The sequence below is a fragment of the Misgurnus anguillicaudatus genome, chromosome 20, assembly GCF_027580225.2.
Source record: "Misgurnus anguillicaudatus chromosome 20, ASM2758022v2, whole genome shotgun sequence".
In the NCBI taxonomy this organism is placed as follows: Eukaryota; Metazoa; Chordata; class Actinopteri; order Cypriniformes; family Cobitidae; genus Misgurnus; species Misgurnus anguillicaudatus.
This window is the reverse complement of record NC_073356.2, coordinates 15,151,790-15,170,639: the sequence shown is the minus strand read 5'-3', so window position 1 is coordinate 15,170,639 and position 18,850 is coordinate 15,151,790. Positions and strand designations below refer to the sequence as shown.

Genomic DNA, 18,850 nt, shown 5'->3' with positions numbered 1-18,850 from the left:
ATGCAAAAATCCACATTTTTGTATGCATAACAAAATAACATGAATTATATTCTACAGTACATATTTACTTCAAGCATGTACACGTTTATACAAAATCTGGAATGACATTACTCAGATTTGTTGATTCTTCTGGCTTTCTCTCATACGAATTTGACATGTGCTTGTATTTTGGTGTTTCATTTCTGAGGATTTATAATGGAGTTTAATCATTAGCTTACACTGCTTGGGGTCCATTAGACTTACAGGGGGGCAAGGTTTATTTCTGAATCAACATTAACCTTGATCTCTGATACAAAGACGTTTTATAGTTGAAAACACTATTAATCCTTATGTGTTGTTGGGGCCATTTTTGTTTTTTTAGTTTTAATTTGGCCACAACTTCTCTGTGTTTCAGCAAATGGAATGATTTTTGGTGACAAATCTTATATTTACACATATTTTAAGAAAATGCTTTGAATGTTTTCAAAAACTCAACAATATACCGTGGGCAAATTTACTACCCTTTGTGTTGTTAGTGGCCAAAAAAGGTTACTAATTTAATAATAGTAATATTTTTTCTTTTTTTTTGCATACATCTGTTAATCGACCTCAGTCCTGATTAAAACTACCAAATGTTTACAAAATTCCATGATTTGAACTCTTCAATTGCCAAGTTTAAAAGTGGTGTTACTGATTTGGGGGGAAAACAAACAAAATGACAGATTTTCAATATAAAAAGTGATTGTGGGCTGGATTTTTTCACAGTCTTGGGCATGTCAAAGATTAATAAAAACTTTGGCTTTGGTGCATTTTTATTTTTTGTGCAGCATCAGATTTTATGTTTTTCTCCCTCATTTATTGTTCGTGGCTGTTTTTGCCTCATTGACTTCCATTATAACAACATTTTTTGATTGCAGAGCCATGACACCTAATTATCATGCATTCTTAATTGTTTTTTTTTTTCCTTTTTCAAAGTGGTTAAATTTGTCATTTTTACTGTCGATTACCATATGGCACCATTAACCCTTTAGTATTAACATGAATGATATTCTACAGTTACTAGAATGTAATTATACAAAAGAACACACAGGGTGTGCTGCATGTATCCCACAATGCAATGTGCACATTGCAAAACTGGATGTTAATTACAGTGTGATAAATGAACCAGAAATAATATTGATCTGAATCTCCTCATTTCGCCACTGCCAAAATTTTATTGTAGACTGGTTGTTTTTTCGTTTCTTTATTTTAAGTATCGACTCAGTCTAAAATTGTTTAGGTCAAATGAAATAAGAAAAAATAAGGCAATTATTAAATTGATAGAAAATGGACCTGTAAAATTAAATAATGAAGATGTGTATCTTAAATAATCTGGATTTGGGGACATTTTATGAGAAATATATGAGTTCATATTGAAATCTTTAGTGACATTACATATTGATTGTAGACTAAGCAAATCTGAGCTCTGTTTGGGACATTTTAGAGATCTCTTCTGAAGCTAATGCAGACATTCGTGAGAAATATCTGAAATGCATAGCAAACATTTTATTTGCTCTCCATTTAATCTCATTGATGTCTATGGGACATAATTGTGATATTAAAGAGATCTCATCGATTTTCCTATCCATTGATGACAACCACGTAAGCATATTACTGTGTGAAACTTTTATTATTGCTTGATATGCTGTTTAAAATACTTTTTTAATGACAAATCAAATGAATCAGCATAAGCGTCAATCAAGGTCATTTCAGTTTATTCTCAGACAACACTGCTGCCAGAGAAGGTGTTTCAGCAGGTCAGCCGTGATCATGGTGACCATGTGCTTGGGTCTCTTCATGTTCTTGGAAAAGATATTATAGGATATATATTTAATATTGAAAGCTTAAAGACACCAAATCCCTCTTTTCATTCAGATGGCCTGCGTTATTTCCCATTACTGTAGTGAAAGGGACACCCCATTGATACTTTAAGGATGAACGAAATAGATGCCTGAGGTTTATGAGGACATCGTACGACCCTGTGACAAGGCCACTGTAGCCGTGTTTTTGTAATATATGGTAAATTGGTATTTATTTAATGACCCTCATGTGTAGATAAATTTTTTATACTGAAAACTGTAATATTACCATACACTATAAAAAATCCGTAGAAATTACAATGTTATTGCAGCTGGGTTGCCGGTAACTTACCGTAGATTTAAATTTATGTTATTTACTGGCAAGAGTTTGTTCAAAGTTAAAAAATGTCTTTATCTTTACAAAATAAAACTATACATTAACAGCCTCATGCAAAGCATTCTGGGAACCAGAAATCATCATCAACCTTTTTCTGCTTTTTGCTTCAGATTTTGTTTCCCAGAATGTTTTGCTTGATGCTGTTTTTTAAGTTTTACTCTGTAAAGACAAAGACTTGTAAATGTTTAATGTTCATTTAACTTTGAACAAAATGTTGCCAGTAAATAAAATCAATTTAAATCTACGGTAAGTTAAATTGCAATCCAGCTGCAATTTCTACGGATTTTTTTACAGCACTGTAAAAAAATTTGCTGTAATTTTGCAGCTGGTTGCCAGTAACTTACTGTAGAAGATAAAGTCTGAAAATGTTTCATGTTCATTTAACTTTGAACAAAATGTTGCTAGTAAATAACATAAATGTAAAATCTACAGTAAATTACTGGCATCTAGTTGCCAGTAATACCCATTAATACTGTAATTTCTACAGACATTTTACAGTGAGTGTATAGACATTACTGTAATACTGTAAACGGCAGTGTTTACTGTGAATTTTTTTATTATTATAATTTACTTCAAATGCGTACGTAGTATTCATACACCATCTGGAATGACACTATTCACAATTGTTTATTCTTTTGGCTTTCTCTCATACACATTTGAAACATGTGCTTGTATTTGGGTGTTCCTACATTCCAGAGGATTTATAATGGAGTTTAATCATTAGCTTACACTGCTTGGGGTCCATTAGACTCACAGGGAGGCAAGATTTATTGCTGAATCAACATTAACCATGACTTTGAAATCTCTTATACAAAGACGCTTTACAGTCGAAAACACTATTAAATGACCTTTAAACAGACTTTATACTGGAATTTTCCACTACAAAGTAAAAAAACCTTGCTCGAGTACATCTTGTTAAAGGTAGTTCATTGATGTGACTCATAACAGAGGCAGCACCCATCTCTGATGTCAAATTCCTGTCACATTCCCAATGAATAGTCGACCTGGACCACCATTTGAGCTAAGGCGACAAGGGTTTCCTTGTAACTACCTCCCACTTGGGGTCAAGAGTCATGGCTAAATTATTATTGTACCTTAGAGAAAAGAATAAGGATCAGGTTTCGACCTGACATGCACTACGAAATATTACTGACCTAGAAACAATGCAATTACAATTGCCTTGACTCTGCTTGATCCTTAACCCCATTGCTATGGCTTTCAGAATGCAAGGCTGAACCCAGCATCAGAAAGCTGTTTTTGTCATAGGTCATGGGTCTAACACCAAGACGCTGACCCTATAGCCAGAAAAACAGGCAGGAATGGTTGAAAACAAATCAATAGACTGTTCTGATGTGAGTAAGGAGTGTGGATACCCTGATACATGGATATCAATAGACAGACCTGAAAATAGTGGGACGCCTTCAAAGCTGAGAAAACTGCAAGTCGTATTGCAGAAGTGCAGAGGTTGTAATATACAAAATATATAACATGTAAACTAAATATCAATATGGTTTATTGTCTATTTTAAGACTTTGATGAGAAGTTAAAAGCTATAATGTTTCAGAATCTGCATGTGAATACCGACAAACGTGCATAATTTCAACAGAAATTCAATCAAATTTTATGTCTCTCCTTCAGGTTAATATTTAATGCACATTCTCATTTGCTTTTTCATTAAATCTTTAAATCAAGATCAGCCTGGATCTTTCTCTTCTCAGCAAGACATGTTAAAGCACAATGTCCGATAGTCCCTACAATAAATTACTCTCCTGTCACATCCATTCCCAGCTCAAATCTAATTTCATCCACAGCGCACATCTTTTCCGCATGCTTTCTCTGGGGTTATATGAGCACAACCCTGTTTCTTTAGCAAATCATCCCTAAAATCCCCTGTAGTAGGCTTATTGTATAAATCCACTGAGGTCCATTCTGCATTTTCTTTTAAGCATCTTAATGTGGTTTAGTGTCTATGTTCATGCAAGCCTCTGTATATTTATGCAATCATGTTTATTCAGCTTGTTTATTTCGAAAACGGCGCAGCACTATGTGACTTTACATGAGCTGTATTGATGCTTGATTCAAGCACTCCTGAACTGAAGAGCCCTTGACATGCAGAGACTCTCTGTTCCACATCTGTACGTGCAGGATCGCACACGTCGTTCAGAGCCTGTCTGTTCTCGAAATCCCTATTGTCCCCGATTTACCTCACACACATCCACCATATGCCGAATTACCAGACCACCTTTCGCCAGAAGGCGGTCTTTATCTTAAGAAAATGAAATTAGGAAAAGCAGCACAAGGACAAAGAGAGAGAAAGAGAAACCGGATGACACAGAGATACAATCTCTCTCTCATCTTCATTGTTCTCATGCCTACACGGTCTATGACCTTGTGATGCTGTTATCTCACATAAAAGGTAAAAAGAAAGGGAAATGTGGATGTGCAATTCAAAATAATATTTAAAATGATCATCAATCCATTTGCCTCTGTCGTAAATGCATTATGAATATGGTGGTGCCCCGTGGTCCACTAAATGTACCACGCATGCTTGTGTGTAAACGTTAGCGTAAACACAGTTGTAGGAGGAATTCAGTCTGGTGTGTCGCTGAGGCATTCTGTGGATGGGCACACGTCTGCGTCAGTGATGTCATTACGTGGTGACGAGGGTTATTGTGATGTGCATAGCAACAGCTTCACAGTCTCAGCCAGCTCCCACGCTCCCCTCGCCTGAAGGGGGGCGCTGTCAGCGGGACCCTCTGTCTAAAACACGCAAGTGTGGCCACAGTATGATGTAAGTGATAGAAACAAAATATGCATGAATTGGTATCCATAGTTATTTTCTTTCTGAAACAGCAAGGCCATTCAGACAAACCCCACACGACAGCCAGAAGCAGGTTGTACATGTGATGGTATCTGCTCTGAGCCTGCTAATATTGTATGTGAATGAATGAACATGTGATGCTCAGCTTGCTGCGACACATTTGCTTTAATGCTATTATGTGCAAGAAAGTTAGCATGACTTATTTACACAAGAGTATTGTAATAGTGGTTCGTGCATCATTCCCTCCGTTTCCCCTGAGATAGGAGATATAAGATTTAAGTGTTGCACTTCCTTTCGTTCAATGAAGTAAAAATCGTCATTTTGCATCATTAAAAGAAGAAACTGCTGTATCTTTGTTGAGGGTGTAAGACTACAAACACTCATTCCTCATTTTTCCAAGGTGGGGGCTATGGGTGGGACCCACTCACGCTACAGACCTATTACAGATCAGTGGGTGGGACTTACGAAAAATATACGAACACAGACGAACAAAAAACGATCAGCCGCCATCATTATGCTAAGCTAAGCTAATAGATGTTGTGATGCGAGCCAGACTTCATGTTACAATAATAGCGGAAGGTAATCAAAATGATATGGAAGAGCAATACAAAGAGCTGAAGCAGATGGAGGAACAGAAGCCCGAGGAGTAGGCCGGAGCCTGGGCTTCGGCTGCGTAGAGAAGCCCGGGGAAGACGCAGCAACCCTCGGCTGCGTAGAAAAAGCCCAGACTGGCTCAAGCTTTGACAGACTAGTAGTGCCTGTACTCTCGCTGTGTGCTTTCTGTATAACATTTCTGCATCAGATCAGGATATTTGATCTGCATCATGGATGTTTGTTTGGTGAATGGTCCCGGGCAAGAGAGGTACTTTGCGCGTGTTTGGGCGTGTTTATTTCACCGCCGTGTTTCGGCTTACGAGCACAAGCGCTGAGCCAGAGCGTCTGTGGAGTACACATATTGTGCAGTGGGCGCGTTTGTGTGCAGGATGCGTCATTTTCTTCTTTGGGAATATACATGTTTGGCCAAGCACTCTCAAAAATATAGGGGATTAACAGACATCTGACTATAAAGTGAGTGTTTCTATTTCCTTTGTTATACTAACGGGCATTTATGTACACAATAGCATATCTGAGCGGTGTTCCGGTTAATGGGAGTGGCTTCCAGAACTGTGCATTGTGGTGCATTGTGGGAGTTGTAGTTTTCCATACAAATGCGCCCTAAAGTAACGTTCTGTCTTTTCTCGGTCAAATAGGCACAAAATTCTAAATTTATGTTACATTTTGACTATAAAGATGACCCACTTTCAATAAAGATTAATGTTTCTTCAACTAATATAGATTCAGGGACACAAAACAAACACACAAATCTTGTAAAAAATATAGGGGTGGTTTCCCGGACAGGGATTAGACTAGTCCTAGACTAAAATAAATGTAAGAGCGGTCCAAACTGAAAACAACTTGCACATACATATCTTAAAATACATGGGTGTCTTTTGTTTTGCCTCCAAATGCACACAAGTAATGTTTTTAGTAAAGTATGTTTGTTAAAACTAGTTATATTTCCTAATTAAACTAAGGTCTTGTCCTGTCTTAAGTTAATCCATGTTCAGGAAACCGCCCCATAGAGTTGAATGTACTGTATAGTGTATAGGCATAGTCATTTAGGGCCCTGTCCCAAATGGCACACTCCGGACTTGTGGACTTCGACGAAGACCGCATCAAGAGTGCAAAGGGGCCCTGTCGAGCACACTTTGAAGTGTAAAAATGACAGATGGCACACCCTACAGACTCAAGACTTTGTTATCATTCTAATCCAATGCTATGTGCATTGTATTTGTTAAGACGACAAATCATGCATACTGATGACTGATTGAGCAGTGTGGCTTTTTTAAAATGCGTATTAATAAAATAACTTCCTGTAGAAATTACAGAACAATAAAGTTTATCAGATTATAGTTCAGATGTGAAATTACAACTTTAAATAAGATACCTGAAAACTGCTGCTCTCCAAGATGTGAATGCAGTAAGGTTTAAAATATGCATGGTTTTTAATATTTGAATCCTGATTGAATACATTTTTGATGATTTGAATTGTGACTAATGTCAGATCCGTTTGCTTGAGAGGAGTAACAGATGCAGACAGAGCCCAATTCAGAGACACATGCATATTACACATTTCACATTTAGAGATGGTCAACAAATGGTCCTTAGCTGTCCCTGGGGCTGTACCCTTTAAACAGGTCCTAATTTGTACAATTTAGGTATACATTTGAAACCAATATATACTTCTGAGATAGCAATATGAACTCTTTAGGTTCAAAGGTGTTCTTTTAAAAGGGGTATACCCCAGCTGGGACCATTTTATAGTGTAATAATTGTAAAATATACTGTTTTGTGAAAATGCTACACACTATAAAGAGTACTGTATACAGTCAAAAGGAAACAAATTCAAATGTATTTCATGTTTTATTATAAAACAATATTACCATAAGCTTTTGCACTTACAATACAACAATTTGTGTTTGGCAGTCTGGAAACATCACCAATGTATCAAAGGTTGTATAATAAAACACAGTTAGGACTTAAAATACATTATACTCAGCAAAATCCAATAGGATGAAAGTGGACATCTCCAAATTTAAGCATTTTATATGAACACTATAATGACAAAACAATTTAAATAATTTACATTTTCTTTAAGAAAAACTACAATGTTGTCACAATATTATGTATCGTGCTAATGGCAACATGTTATAACGTGTTGAACCAATGGATTGCATAGACAAAAATGCTAAAAAGGACAATTGCACTTATTTGCAACAATAAAACGAAAAAGTTCAAATAGATAATTGACTGTTTGGAATATTTCTGAGCAATGATACCAAATCCAATCCCGTCTCGTTTGAATTGTCTTCATAAACAGGACAACTGGTGTTTATATTAACCACGTTTACGTGATAAACGCGCCTCCAGTCCGTTTTAACGCAAGAACGCGTTCAGCACAAACAACTAAAGTTTGTCAACTTGCAAAATCCAGTTGAAACAACAATCAGTGTATCCTTCCAATATGGACTCTTAATGGGTTTATCCCTGAATGATCCTCCACTTTAAGGGGGAATAAGAAACTACTCGGTCCGCTTTCGTCCAAACACCGCCGACATGCTCCGGACGATACCCTTGAACCCCGCAGTGCCCTTCTTTAAAGCCCTCGCCTCTCGGATGAGCTCCAACAGTTCATGAAACACCATCAGCACACCATGGTAGGTCTCAGCGGCTGACACCTCAAAAAAGCCACAGTCCGCGGAGAGCGCGAGCAGTCGACCTTCCTCGCTGGAGACGGTACGCCGGTGCTGGAGATCTCGCTTATTCCCCACGATGATGATCGGAGCTGCGCTTGCCGCTTTCTGCTTGAGTTGCCGTATGCACTTAACTTGTCGCTGGACCAAATTGAAGCTGGCGCGGTCACAGATGCTGTAAACCAGAATAAAACCGTCTGCCCACTGTAGCTGTCTGTCGTTTATGTGTCCAGACTTTTCCTCATCCTGAAATGAGACATTCACGCGTTAGTTATAAAAGCACTCATGATCAGACGTTATTTTGAATCGGAACTGCGCGTGCATGATTGTTACCTGCGGGCAAAGCGAGTCCCAGATGTTGAAACAAATATCACGGCCGTCGATCTTGTCAGTATGGCTGTATATTGATTCTGTGGGAAAACAAAACGTTTAGAAAATGCAACGCTATTTTTATGCGACTCACTCACTATGTGTGATGATCAGTAGCCTAATGGCTTACCTATATCTCCATATTCTCCAATAAACCGCCTAGTAAGAAAGCGCACGGTTAGAGCTGTGGGATAAAGGGAAAGATTGTTATTGCTCTACTTCATACTTTAATGTATCATGTACATAGTGAACTACGTTAAAACACTGGATTAAGAAAGGCTGTGAACTCACCAGACTTTCCAACGTTCTCAGCTCCCAATAACAAAACATTGGCTTCCACTTTTTGTTGGTTGCCCTCCATGGTTTTGCTGCTGTAGCGAATGCGCGATTTCACTTGAACAACCATTGGTGAGTTGTTTCAGTAGAGTCTTTAATCCAGCAGGTGTTTAACTGAGACGCGAGAGTTTAGCGGGTTTTAATATCTTCAGTGTGTGGGCGGGCCTCCTCTGGAATGACCAATCATAGCCAAGTGCGTCTGTTTGCGCTGTAATGTACTTGTTTTCTCGGCCTACGTAAAATATTATACGTTTGTTGTTCTTGTAAAAAGTTTTTATGTGTAGTTTTGCAACTTTTATGCTATAGTACTTCCAAATCAATCGTTATTCTGTTAGACTATTTATATAATTATATTATGTACTGTAAGGTACATTCGGATGAATTGGGACACGTTTTACACTCAAATTTGTACAAATCACCGTAATTTGTATTTTAATTAATGCAAATAGCATATAATTGAATTGCTTAAATAATTAAAATAGCAGTATTTAGGGTAATGAACCAATTTTAGGTAATTTTTATTCAAATGTATCTAATTTAATCTAATTTTTGTTATTACGTTGCCCCAGGGATCAAATCCAGTTACTATTTGATTAGGGCTCTTGCCAAGACATGTTTACAGCTACTGTATGAATTGCAAATTATTTGAAGTTGTCTTTAGCAACTACTTACGATGTTAAATTAGCAATGCAGCACACAGCCATAACTCTTCCTAATCTGTTACAGCGAACACATTTTCATGACAATAGTCCGAGACATTATCCAGCGCAAAATACCTCTCCATTAGTCTAGATTAGCATGTGTGACTACGGTGTGTTCTTCAGAAATGAAGACACCAAATCCTCCTCTATATTTGAATAAAGCGAACTGCGATTATTTTCAAACTTTTATATTTTAATATAAAAATATTAATGATTTTTAACATTAAGGTAAAGACAATATGTGGGTTTTCTAATAAATTTTACAAACTTACATCCATCCATCCATCAATGCTCGTGCTTTATTCTCTGTCCACGCGCTCCCCCTGTAGGCCACATAAAAAACGACGGGAAAAACTTTTGTCTCAAAAATGATTAGAAAAAGGAATACATATAAACATACAGTGTGGGTACATATACAGACAAGAGTTTTTCGGATGCAATGAAAATACATGCACATTATATGGTTTTATATAATCGTTATGGTAATATGCACGCACCATTGTCACTTTTAAATCACCATTACAGGCATTTGTACATGCAATTCAGTTCTCGTATGCATTTCATACTTTTAGTCAAAGCACTGAATTATTGTCTAGATGTATACATTTATACTTTTACATAATCACAAATATATCAGAAAGAAAACAGAATCAAAATCCTGATGCAGGTAAATTTATCAGCATCTTTGTAAAACACTTAACTTTAACTTTTTTATTTTTTTAAGTCTGGAAAATACATACAATCTTAAAAATATATGTATTCAATCCAAATGGGTGAATGTGGGCCTTTATTTTGCAAGAAAAAACATGCCTTCACAACACGTTTGAAAATCAGCATTAAAGATGATAGTGCTTTGGTACCGCATAAGGAAGTCATTTGCAATAGTTGCAAAGATAAACTCCCGAATATATTTAAATAATCTACAGGAGTAGCCTCAGATGAAGGTACATGAGGCTAAAAACCTTAAAGGAAAACATCACAATTCCTCAATACCTTTCCATGTTCTTACTTCGACCTACACAAATCAACATACCTATCTTTTTTCAATGCGTGCACCCAATCCCCGCACAGCGTGTCGTGAATGTGCCAGCACCCAGCCCAACCCCATTCATTCCCTAGGGTCCAAACAGGGATACATTTAGAAGCTACCAAACACTTCCATGTTTTCTCTATTTAAAGAGTGTTACACGAATAAGTATGGCACAAAATAAAACATGGGGATTTTAAAGGGATAAAAAATGAGAACTATATTGTATGGCGGAAGAGCACTTAGTTTGCAGCACTTCAAGTAATATTGATGGAAATTTGAGCAAGAAGGGGCGTATATGAGTGATGATGTTACTGCGCCCAGAGTTCGAAGTGTTCAAAACTTTTTCGTTTGGATCCTAAGGAATGAATAGGGCTAGGCTTAATGCCAACACACTCACGACCCGCCGCACAAAGATCAAGTGCACGCACCGAACAAAGATAGGCATGTATTAATTTATCCAAGTTAAGGCAAGAACATAGTAAAATATTGAAAAACGGTAGTGTCTTCCTTTAAGACAAACCTTTGGCAAGACTTGGCCACACAGCCTTCCTTTGGCAATACACCAGTTTAAACCCATCTAGTCTACACAGGCAGAGTAACAAAATCCTTATCCAATTTATATTGTATAAAAACTGTGCCTATTCTCTATTTATATTGTCATCAAATTCAACACATAACTAGGAAATTAATTATGCATTAATTTAAATTTGTTGATTCAGCACCCAGCATACACATTTTAGTAACTCAATATAACACTTGAATAGTATTTTTTACTCACAATCAACATAAAAAAAAACATTTAAAAGTGTAAAACGAAAACAGCTGTAACGAAACATAACAACAGACAAAACAGCGTTATAACCACTTTACGCAGAGCAGTTTAGTCAATAAACTCATTGCTAAGCTGTAACTGAAACACTTCGAGGTGTTCCTTCAGTCTCTCCCTGACATCTCCAGCCACCACTGTGGTCCTCAGGTTGGACTGATGAATGACCTGACCGTTTTCATGATCATTTGTTCTTTCCTGTACCCAGTAAAACTGCTGTCCTCCTCCCTGATCATTTTCTGATTCGCTCTTATCTTTCGTTTCCAATTCTGGAAGAAACAGTCCTTGATGTGGCTGCAGAACCTGCAGCTGGAATGGAGCAGAAGTATCATGTAGTGTTGTTGAGTATTGTACAGGTACAGTATGCATTTGTGGGTGCGTTTCAGTTTGTGAATGCAATACAGCAAGTTGCTGGATTGTTTCCCCGTCATCCTGAAGATCAAGAGAAGTTTCATCTTCTGCGTTAAGCTGGTGAGGTTGCAATTCCATGGTGACCACCTGCATCGTGTCCTCATTTTCGGTACTCTCACAGTAATACAAATAGTAGCTCTGTTGTTCAACAGGTGGCACATCAGTCCTTGTGTTCTCCAAACATTGATTTTTGAGTACATTTGGGACTTCTTTAGGCCTGCACTTTATTGGCAACCCTTGAACGTCATTAGGTTCAACGGTCGCCTCTTTGTAGCCAAATACTTTGTTTCCTTCACTGCCTCTTCCACAATAAAAACAACATCCTTCCTCGTCTTCCACCATAACCTTTGACCTTGCCTGTGACTGGCTGTTCCAACCATCGGTGAGAAGACTGATATCATCAGCTGCACCTTCATTCAGATTCTCCTCCAATGCCTCTAGACTGCCAGCACGTTCCCCTTTTGTTGCTTGTGCTTTTTTAACAGCCCTGCTTGAAAACCTACCTCCCCTGACCTCCTTTCCTTTCATCCCATCTCGGACACGACTGAGGGTACTCCTGAGCCGGTTCTCTCTGAGGCGCATCAGCGCACTGCGTAACCGGTTCTCCCGACGTCGGGTAGCACTAAGAAGCAGCATTGTTTTTTCTAAGCTGTCGATGGCTTTGTCATAACGTTTACGCCACACTAGAGGGCAAAGCTGAGCATAGTTGTGCTCTTTCGCCAGGTAGAAGCCAGGAGGTGGAGGGAGACGCCTCATGTAGCAGGATGGAGAAGGGGGACGAGGGGACGGTTGAGGAGAAGAGGCTTCAGGCGGTTGATCCTCTACAGGAGCAGCTTTAGATGAAGGTTCCTCCTGATTTTCATCTCCTTTATCTTGTTCAAAACTCTTTACACCTTCATCTTCTGCTACATTTTGCATCTTCCTCTCGCTGTTGGATATCTCCTGGCTTTCTGAGCACTCATTATTGGAATCCTCAACACTAAAGTGAATGGTTTAACTTTGTTAATTTGGTAAACAAATTCCACACTAAAAATTAAGATCAATAACTTTTGTTTATGAAATATTTCAGTGCTTGGTACCTGATATGTTTGTCCACATTTCGTGGTCTGCCCCTTCTCTTTGTAGTGCCTTTCTTAGCATTGCATCTTTCATGAGGCTGAATGTCAAATACAGTGGGAATTGCATCGTCCTTAAGCCTGCGATAGCCACTAAAACAGAAACGGTATAATATAAATATACTTATTCTCTTACCCGTCAATATAGTGTTTTTTTATTTAGGAAGACTTTAATTAAGCGTATTTATGTATTTGAAGGCAAAGAAGTGGCTCAGGTAAGATGTTAATAAAAAAAATCTTATAAGCTACAGACCTGACTCCAGAGAGTTCAAAGCTGTCAGGGGTGAAATGTTTGGAGCAGAAATAGATAAAACCACTCTGGGGGTCCCACTGTCCTTTACCCTCAGGACCTTTGCGGCAGGAGTTGATAATCCAAGTTGTGCGGCGAGGGTTTCCCTTCTTCGGCAACCTTAAAAAACATAACATGGTAGACATAATAAAATATGTGTAAAATATATAAAAAAGGCTTTCCTGTAGCTCAACTGGTACAGCATGAAGTAGGGCTGTCACAATGATTAAATAATCATCTCATTGCTATTGTTTGAACTCATCGTGTTGATTTCAGATCACTGCATTGATTGCATATCTCTCTAAAAAACACAAGGGGGAGCTGCAGCGCCTGTATAAAGAAATGCTGCAAAACTTTGATAAGCAGTATGCATTGCAAGGTAATACAAACATTTCCAAAACAGCATTTCCAAATTTAGGGAAGTGAAGGATGCTATTCTTAAATATCTGTAAGGATTTTTTTTTTTGCAGCCACTACAGCCATGTGGTCCAGTACTAATATGACCTTAGTAGGATTGGCTACTATTTAAGGCCTGTTCTGGTATAGTCAGTTTATTTAGATTGCAGTTTTATTTTTCAGACACTTTATTGTGTTTATTTATTTTTTGAGGATAAATACATGAAATAATTACTTTTAAATATGTGTATTAATATTTACTTCCAGGTAAACCTCGCAAAATATTTAATATTTAAATAAATCACAATAATGTGTGAAAATTATTTCATAAACGAACAAAAAAAATCGATGAGAATTAAACGTCAAAACAGTAAAAACAGGCAATTAATTGTCATAATCGTCACAATTTATTAGGCAATTAACCATCAAACAAATTTCATATTCGTGACAGCCCTAGCATGAAGCTCGCACCCGCCCTGTAATATATACACTAATTAAAATGTGGGTCATTCCTGGGATTCTGTAATATTTCAATTTGGACTTTTTTAATTTTTGAACTACATATGATTACATTTCTAAATACCCCACATTATTAGGCACATATCAAACCTTAAAAAAAACATACTTTCCCATTCAAAAATTGAAATAGTTTAAACAGGATTTTACACAAAACTTGTTATAAAAACAAACATTTACCTATTGCTCGTGTGTCCCTCATACCAATTCAATGACTTCTAATGTAACATTTATAATAATTTTCACCTTTGTATGTGATGGAAGTTACAAATATCCAAATTGTTTGTCGATGGTCTCTTTATTTTAGTAAGAACACATTTAATTTAGACGTTTCACTAAAACCACAATTTTACTGTGTTATCCCTTAATATGTCGGGTGGTAATCAGCAAGAAATGCTTTAATTTTTATTTTCTTCCCCATTTTATTTTCCAAAAATATTAATGTGACAGGGTTGAGAATACTGTAATGGGGTTGAATACTGTAACAGGGTTGAAAGGACACATCGGCCTACTTTTAATTTGTATTTGTTTAATACAAAAATTAGACTCAAACTAAATACTATTTTATTTTAGGCAACCATGTGATATTAAAAATTTTGTTTTTTTCATTTTCACTTTATTATCTGAACTGCAGTGAGAAATATTTTTGGTAAGAAAAAACAAAATAGATTACCAAGCAGAACCTTTAATCAAATGGGCAGTGGGCACATGTAAATTGTGTGAGGTGCCCGCCAAAGCACATTCTATTAATAGTCTCAATTGTAATATTTATTTATTACATATTTTTAATATAAGCTTGGCTTGGTTTACATATGTTAACGTTTTAAACAATACTAAAACATATTAACAAGTAAAATAATACTATAAAAAAGTAGCCCTCCAGATTGTTTTATCCATTGTTGTAGCCCTTGCTCACAAAAAGGTTGGAGACCCCTGCACTAGTGTCTAAAACATTCCTCAGTGCTGGAACATAAAACAAAACTGCAGCAGATAAAAGTTCATAAGATAAGTAACAATCGGTGGGTCATTACAAAAGAAAATACTTAATGCCCTTTTTTTCTGGGTCAGCATCTCTCCATGCACAAAACTGCCTTTGCCTCTCTCCTGTTGATGTGGGTGCCATTTCTGACTAGGATGCCTGTAAGTTTAAGTGGACACAATACATCAAATATTTTATCTATAACAAAAATATGAGTTATGATTTAATATATTAATAATATATTTACTGAAATTACATTTTTAAATTGAAATCATTGATTCATGATTAATGAATAACTCAACCCTGTCACAAAGTTTACAACCCCGAAACAATGAAGTGTGATGGGCTTGATTTTTTTTTGCTCAAAATGGCCACTGCTCTTAATGTGGTATAGAAGAGTGGGCCACATGGCAGCCAATGAAATAAGTATATTTTAGATTTTTATAAATTAAATAAAATTTTGAAAAGTCATCATTTTCCATCTTAATTGTGTGACAGGGTTGAGTTGTTAAGCTTGACAGTACACTCCCTGACTATAATACACCTCAAAAAATGAATAAAAAGTGTGATATCACTTACCATCTTCTGCACCTTGCTGTTGAAGAGAGCTAAAGATGCAACTTCCTGTGAATGATGTCACATATTGGTGTCAAAATTATTATGGCCGGAGAATGGTTGGCGTGACGGGGTTGGGTTCAGACTGAGGGGCGTAACTTCATAAGTTGTTTTTTTATCAAAAATCTTGCATTTTTTTTAATTTTTTCTTTTCAAAAGCAAAGAACACAAATAAATACTTGCATTATTGCTGAAAATTATATACACTGCGGACATTTTATTAATTATTTTCAAGTACAAAGAAACATAACAAAATGCTTTCTGTAAGACAGAAATACGTTTTTTTTAATTATAAAAATTATTTAAATGCAATAATTATTTGTATTCATTATAAAAGGACATACCAAAGTATTGTAAAAAGCTTAAAACATTTAATTTTGGTGAACCACCACTTTCAAAAATCTAGGGGACTGAAATATTACAGAATCCCAGGAATGACCCATGTACAGCCTACATATCGCTTGGGATATAAAAGTCGCGCCACTATGTTTGCAATGCCTCCGAGCAGTTTTTTCGGGCATGCAGGACTAAAGTCCTATTTACTTAAATAAGGAAAGACAGATATATCTAGAATCACATGCTAAAATTGCAATTAAACAACATATTTGTGCTAAAAACACCTTTAATTGAAGTCATTTCAGGTTCTGTGCATATGAACAGGATGACAAGCTCCTCACATGACTCAGTACTGAGACACTTTTAACTAGAAGACGGGACTTCTGTCGCCAGAGCGGCCATATTAAACTTTGCACAGTCCCCTATTTGTAGTAATAGGAGTGCTCAATCTTGTTATATCCAATATCTTTGTTAACAGTCTGAATGTTAAATTGGACAGTTACATGCATGGTATTCCTCATTGTTCAGTAAATAAAACCCTGATTAAACCAAATTTAATGTGAATTAAGTATTTCCTGTTGAAAAAGGAATTTGGGTGGGACATGTGAAAGGGCCCCTTTAATGTTTAAATAATAAAATAGCTGTGATTATGTCACAACCATGAGTATGAACTTGCTTGTCTGTTGTACAGTAGGTGTTATTATATACAAAAATCTGTGTAGTACATGATGAATTATTTTGATCTGCCTTTCCAGGAATAAATATAATATCTGATAAAAATGGATTTTGTCAATATTAAGGTTCAGGGTAACATAAAGCTAAGCAACTAAAGTGAATGGACTAAAACTTCATTTTAAACTTAAATACCTACACACACCTGTGAAAAGTGATTCCAGATTTCCGAAGTCCTTTTGTGTCCCGTGACTTACAGCCAACAGCAGAACAGTGTCTAGGCATCTGGGGAAAGATGAGAATGCCATGTCACTTTACAGGTGTCCACCAACACTTTTATATGCCTCTCAACGTTTTCTTAACATATGTACAATAATTATAATATTAAATCAAATCAATTGGGTTTAAATGTAGATATTACATGGGATATTTCGCATTTTATCTGATCATGCTTTCCTATGCTGCTATTAAAATGCATGTCACTCATGGCAGTTCATATTCTGACTTTAAGTCACCACGTCAATCATCGGCAATAGACCGTATCGATATGACTGTATGTCAGCGCTCGTGTTTGTTTGGTGTTTGATACTAGACAGCAAGCGGTTTAAACAGATCTTACTACTGGCGGTAGCTCACTCGCCCATATAAATGTAAACAAATATAACATTAGTCTGTTAAATAAAAAGACACCGCTTCGCCGAATACTTTCGATCCATGTCTTTAAGATTGTTCTTTAAACTCACCACAAAAGCCTGTGACCTCACGAAAATGGCCGTCCTCCTCTTCCTCTGTTCTCTAGACGAAACCCCGCCTTCCTATAACAGCCTATCACAGCGCTGAAGTGAATGTGACGTTGCATTTCTAGTTTGCTGTTCGATGTGCTATGGGAATATTTTGGCTAATCGATGCCATTAATTTTATCGATCTTTTTTGTATAATATTTGTGTAAAATATCTCAAAAGAGATGATCATTTGGAATCAATTTAAATACGTTTAAAGTGACGAATATTTTGAATTCTCTCTCTCTCTCTCTCTCTCTCTCTCTCTCTCTCTCTCTCTCTATATATATATATATATATATATATATATATATAGTGATTGAACTTTAAAGCTTCTTCAACATCTTGGAATAATGACATTTATTCAGTGGTTCTTAAGATGGGGTCCGACAGGTGGCGCCAGTGGGGCCACAGAGGTTTATATCATTTTGGGGCGGTTTCCCGGAGAGGGATTAGACTAGTCCTAGACTAAATTAAATGTTAGAGCTGTCCAAACTGAAAACAACTTGCACTGACATATCTTAAAATATATCAGTGCCCTTTGTTTTTCCTTAAAATGCATGCCAGTAATGTTTTTAGTAAGGCATGTTTGCTAAAACTAGTTATATTTCTTAATTAAACTAAGGCCCCTGCTGAAAAACCAGCATGCACCAGCATTGGAATTATGCTGGTTTAGCTGGTGGTCACCAGCATACCAGCACCAAAACACAACATATGCTGGTCTTGCTGGTATGACCAGCATGGGATGCTGGTGCTAATGCTGGTTTGTAGCTGGTTTAGCTGGTGCTAATGCTGTTTTCGTGCTGGTTTAGCTGGTGCTAATGCTGGTGCTGGTTTAGCTGGTGTTCACTAGCAAGCCAGCACCAAAACACAACATATGCTGGTCTTGCTGGTATGCTGTTTTTTTCAGCAGGGGCTAGTCCTGGTTTAAGATATTACCTGTCTGGGAAACCACCCCTTCATGAAACTTCCATAATTCTGTGTCAAACATCAGAGAAATAAGGCAAGCAACAATATAAATAATGTTTTTATGATGAGTTTGAGATTATCCGTTTCATAGGTCTTTCAGTTTTCTTTGACTGGGTGTGACTGATTCCAATAATATTTTACTGACGACTTCTGATATATAGAAATGTATATATGGTTTATATG

At 36.9% G+C, this 18,850-nt stretch overlaps 2 protein-coding genes across 3 annotated transcripts; both read right to left on the bottom strand.

Annotated features, from left to right (window-relative positions):
- Window positions 1-7,479: 7,479 nt before the first annotated feature.
- On the bottom strand, window positions 7,480-9,406 carry LOC129454440 (ras-related and estrogen-regulated growth inhibitor-like protein). Its single transcript, XM_055218968.2, has 4 exons — window positions 8,989-9,406; window positions 8,828-8,881; window positions 8,662-8,738; window positions 7,480-8,574 (listed from the first exon to the last, which is right to left on the bottom strand). The coding sequence occupies exons 1-4, from the start codon at window positions 9,101-9,103 to the stop codon at window positions 8,158-8,160; spliced, it is 663 nt and encodes a 220-aa protein (XP_055074943.2). The 5' UTR covers window positions 9,104-9,406; the 3' UTR covers window positions 7,480-8,157.
- A 1,098-nt stretch (window positions 9,407-10,504) lies between these two features.
- Window positions 10,505-17,775, bottom strand: thap7 (THAP domain containing 7). 2 transcript variants are annotated; one of them, XM_055218955.2, is made up of 5 exons: window positions 17,663-17,775; window positions 17,125-17,204; window positions 13,370-13,525; window positions 13,081-13,209; window positions 10,505-12,980 (listed from the first exon to the last, which is right to left on the bottom strand). In XM_055218955.2, exons 2-5 carry the CDS (start codon window positions 17,202-17,204, stop codon window positions 11,645-11,647), a joined length of 1,701 nt encoding a protein of 566 aa, XP_055074930.2. In that variant the 5' UTR covers window positions 17,663-17,775; the 3' UTR covers window positions 10,505-11,644. The 2 variants fall into 2 exon arrangements, with proteins under 2 accessions (XP_055074930.2, XP_055074929.2); XM_055218954.2 differs by lacking the exon at window positions 17,663-17,775 and adding an exon at window positions 17,341-17,587.
- Window positions 17,776-18,850: the final 1,075 nt, after the last annotated feature.

Excerpts from the sequence above, each read along its gene's own strand:
- thap7 (XM_055218954.2), bottom strand. The coding sequence starts at position 17,406 with ATGAGTGACATGCATTTTAATAGCAGCATAGGAAAGCATGATCAGATA. Across the intron at positions 13,526-17,124 it reads TCTGGAATCACTTTTCACAG|GTTGCCGAAGAAGGGAAACC; the intron begins GTGTGTGTAGGT and ends ATGTTTTTTAAG. Across the intron at positions 13,210-13,369 it reads TTTGAACTCTCTGGAGTCAG|TGGCTATCGCAGGCTTAAGG; the intron begins GTCTGTAGCTTA and ends TTTCTGTTTTAG.
- LOC129454440 (XM_055218968.2), bottom strand. The coding sequence starts at position 9,103 with ATGGTTGTTCAAGTGAAATCGCGCATTCGCTACAGCAGCAAAACCATG. Across the intron at positions 8,739-8,827 it reads TGGAGAATATGGAGATATAG|AATCAATATACAGCCATACT; the intron begins GTAAGCCATTAG and ends GTTTTCCCACAG. Across the intron at positions 8,575-8,661 it reads GGGACTCGCTTTGCCCGCAG|GATGAGGAAAAGTCTGGACA; the intron begins GTAACAATCATG and ends GTCTCATTTCAG.